The sequence below is a fragment of the Sinocyclocheilus grahami genome, unplaced genomic scaffold (genome assembly GCF_001515645.1).
Source record: "Sinocyclocheilus grahami isolate Dianchi unplaced genomic scaffold, SAMN03320097.WGS_v1.1 scaffold1205.1, whole genome shotgun sequence".
Classification (NCBI taxonomy): Eukaryota; Metazoa; Chordata; class Actinopteri; order Cypriniformes; family Cyprinidae; genus Sinocyclocheilus; species Sinocyclocheilus grahami.
In genome coordinates, this window is record NW_015506384.1 from 4,382 (window position 1) to 7,784 (window position 3,403).

General features: G+C 41.7%; 1 protein-coding gene across 1 annotated transcript in view; it reads right to left on the minus strand.

Moving 5' to 3' along the window:
• The window catches only part of LOC107567994 (fibrillin-2-like), a 96,079-nt gene that overhangs the window by 1,466 nt on the left and 91,210 nt on the right, over positions 1-3,403 (minus strand). The window contains 1 exon segment of the mRNA XM_016253828.1: positions 143-258. Within this exon segment, the coding sequence (XP_016109314.1) occupies positions 143-258 (116 nt within the window).

Genomic DNA, 3,403 nt, shown 5'->3' on the forward strand with positions numbered 1-3,403 from the left:
CTGTGATACAATTGCGTGTAAAGATGAGGTCGAGCTGGTTACCTGATTATGGGTACCTGTGGTGGGCTGAAAGAGGCTAGGAGAGAGTGGAGGTAAGTAGCATGTGGATTCTAAAGGTGGATGTTGAAGTCACCAAAAGTACTAGAAAGCTGCCATCATCAGGGAATGAGGACAGCATGTCCATTTCTTCTGGAAAGTTGCCTAGCTTACCTGGAGGGCGATAAATAACTACTATGTGGATTTTTACAGGGAGTGTGACTGTAACAGCATGAAATTCAAAGGAAGTATTGTTAAAGTTATAAGAGAATGTAAGGTATTTCCAGCTTTTGGAAATGAGGAGATTAGTACCCCCACCTCACCCATCCTGACAGGGGGTGTGGGAGAACGCTGTGCCTTCATGTTTAATCCAGGTCTCAGTCAAGCCCAAGAGACGTAGAGCTGACTGAGTAGCAAAGGCTGGAATAAAGTCAGCTTTGTTTACAGCGGACTGACAATTCCAGAGGCCCATAGGAAAAGAAAGGGGTGCAATAGAAGAAGTGTGGATAGGATGTAGGTTAGCATGATTGCGCCGTCTCCTGCTTGTTGTGTAAGAGTGTTTCCGCTGAGAGACAACAGGAATATAATGGAAGCACATGTTTAAAATAGTGGAGAGAGGAAAGGAAGGGAAGTAGAATAAGGGAAAGATACTACAGTGCCTTGTTGGTGTTGTTGCTCGTTGAGTCGCACAGGTAGAGACGCAGGTCTCAGCAAAGCCTATAGCATGCAAATGGCTTGAAATCGCAACTATTGCGGTACAGTTTTCCACTTAAGCACAAATTAACAAGTAGCAAAAAGTATTTTTGTAGATTCTAATTACAGTTTACAGCAAACAACATGCACAATCAGCAATTAAAAAAATTCAACATTTTTAAATAAAATAAGCAGTAAATGAATTAATCCTCCCTACTAGCAGATATTTATTTTAAACAACAGCAACAGAAAACTGGTATTAAGCAAAACACTTACGTACTCTTGCCGTGTCCACCGACAAATCACTTTTCTCCTGATGTTGGACTTGCTCGTTAATATGAACAACCGTCCGCAGATGGATGTTCACTCTGTTTAACTAATTCTGTCGGTCTTCTTCAGCCTTCTACTCAGCTGCCCCTCCGCAGTCCCCAGGAATCACTGGCACAACCACAGTGCCCTACCTAGCTACATCCACTGTAGACTTTAGAGTCATTGCCACAGCCTCAGCCTTTTGACCCATTGGCTCTACCGTGGCATTTCATCGCTCCACTGGGGTCCCTCGTCTGCTTTGGTCCACCACAGACTTGCAGGTCTGTGGCTATGCCTCAGCTGCACACTGTGTAGGAACTGAGCCACGCAGACACCAATGGTTGAATCAACCGATGACTTGATCAGAATCAGTTGATAAGAATTGCTTTGATCAGGAGAGCCAAAATCCAAAGCAACATTTTACGACCTCAACCTAGGTCATGTGACACCATCTGGACTGAGAATGACAAACTTCCCCCACAGGTTAATTAACCTCAAACAAAGAAACCCTTTCAACTCAAGGAATAACCGGTCAAATATATGTTGTTTCAAACCAAGAACAAATGGTCAAAAGCACAGAAATGCATGAGCTAAACACCTGGTGAGTCTTCCCCACTCAAGACAAAGAGCTTGCCTTAAAGGACCATATCCTCTCTAAACCCAGAAACTCATAATATTAAAATGCATCAGATCATCCTCAAAACGATGATAAAGGGCTTATAATTAAATGTCATTTCATAACTCAATATCATGTCTGAAACCCATATGTGTGAACATTAGGCTTTGATCATGCATTACGCATGAAATTATTACTAACTATTGAATGGTTTATCGCAAGTCTATCTTGTTTGGTATGAGTGAGTGAATCTCTTTCTCTTCCTTCCATTTGTTTAATCATGATGTTAATCAAACCTGTGTAAAATGCATCACATCCACATGATTAAATTCATGTTTAAATTGTACCCAGTTAAGAGCAGGGAAATTGGAGCCCATGTGACTAAAAGATAACATGCTGATTTACAGTAATGGGAGGAGAAACAGTCACCCCCTGAACCGAAGACAATACCTGATTGTTCAGAGCTCCACTTAGGGCCAGAACAATCAGCTGGGTTTAAAACCCAATACTCAGAAGAGAAGATACAGACAGAGAACCAGATCCAGACCGAGACTCAGTCTCGGGCTCAGACTCTCCCAGCTTAGGATGGGTTAAGACCGGACAACATCCCATATCCCATTTCTTTTCTTTAGTTTCTTCCTTTTCTTTCAGTCAAGAGTCCCGTTTAAGTTAATCTTCGCCACAAAGCCGCACAACTACATACAACTCCATGTCCATACAACTACAGCCTCAAACTTTAACTGACCACGAGACTCCGCTCCACTGGCCAACACCACAACATGATCGGCCTCCCAAGATGTCACTCCAGTGACGAACAGACCACCAGTGAACCCACGTGGGAACCCCGTCAATAACAGACACCACAGAAGGAATTCCCATTCAAAGAGACGCAACAAATGCAAGTAATGCCTCTCATTCTGAACTGGTGCATAGCTATGAAATTTAATAACCCTGCCTAAGAAACGATTGAAGGCTTGAATTAATGATTGATGGTTTACTCAGTTAGGTCTTACAAAACTTGGGATTACATCATTTCACTCTCTTAAACTCTTTCTTCCTCACTTTCTTCCTTTCTGCAACTCATGTGAATGTGTGTGTGTGCATGTGTTTGTGTTAGGTGCTAGCTTTATGCTTTTGATTAGTCATTAAAATCTAATTTGTATTTAAAGAAAAGTGTCTTGTGTTATGTTTATCAATTGTTGGATATTGGTATCCATTGCAGAGCCGACAGTTACGGACCGTTCAAATGAGCGCTGGATGATTCATTTGCTTGGTCGTAAAGAGTCGATTCTTTCAAATTCCCCTTTAAATTAATTAATAATTCCCTTTGAGCTAATTTGATTTCCATTACTCTGGCTATGTCTAGGTCTTCCGAGCCCCCATCTCCACCTCAGTCCCAATCCTTTGGTTCCGTCTGAAGAATCCCCCTTGCTCAATTCTTTGTCCGTTTTCAGTGTATAGGTTGGTTTACTTATCTCCTGCTTTGGTCCTGTGGTTTTTCTATGCTCCAGAGTGTTTTTGTTTTAGTCCATTATGACTGATGCCATTGGATCCTCACCACAGCTCTCTCCTTTTGCCTGTACCAAGCTGTGACCATGCAAGCCTTTTAAAGCTAGTTAAACAAGTTCAAGTTCAATTTTGTTAATCACATACACAATCATACACCGTACGACATGTAGTGAAATGCTTGGTACGACTCTCCACACAGAATGCAATAGACTATATATTAAAATAGAAATATTATAAAAG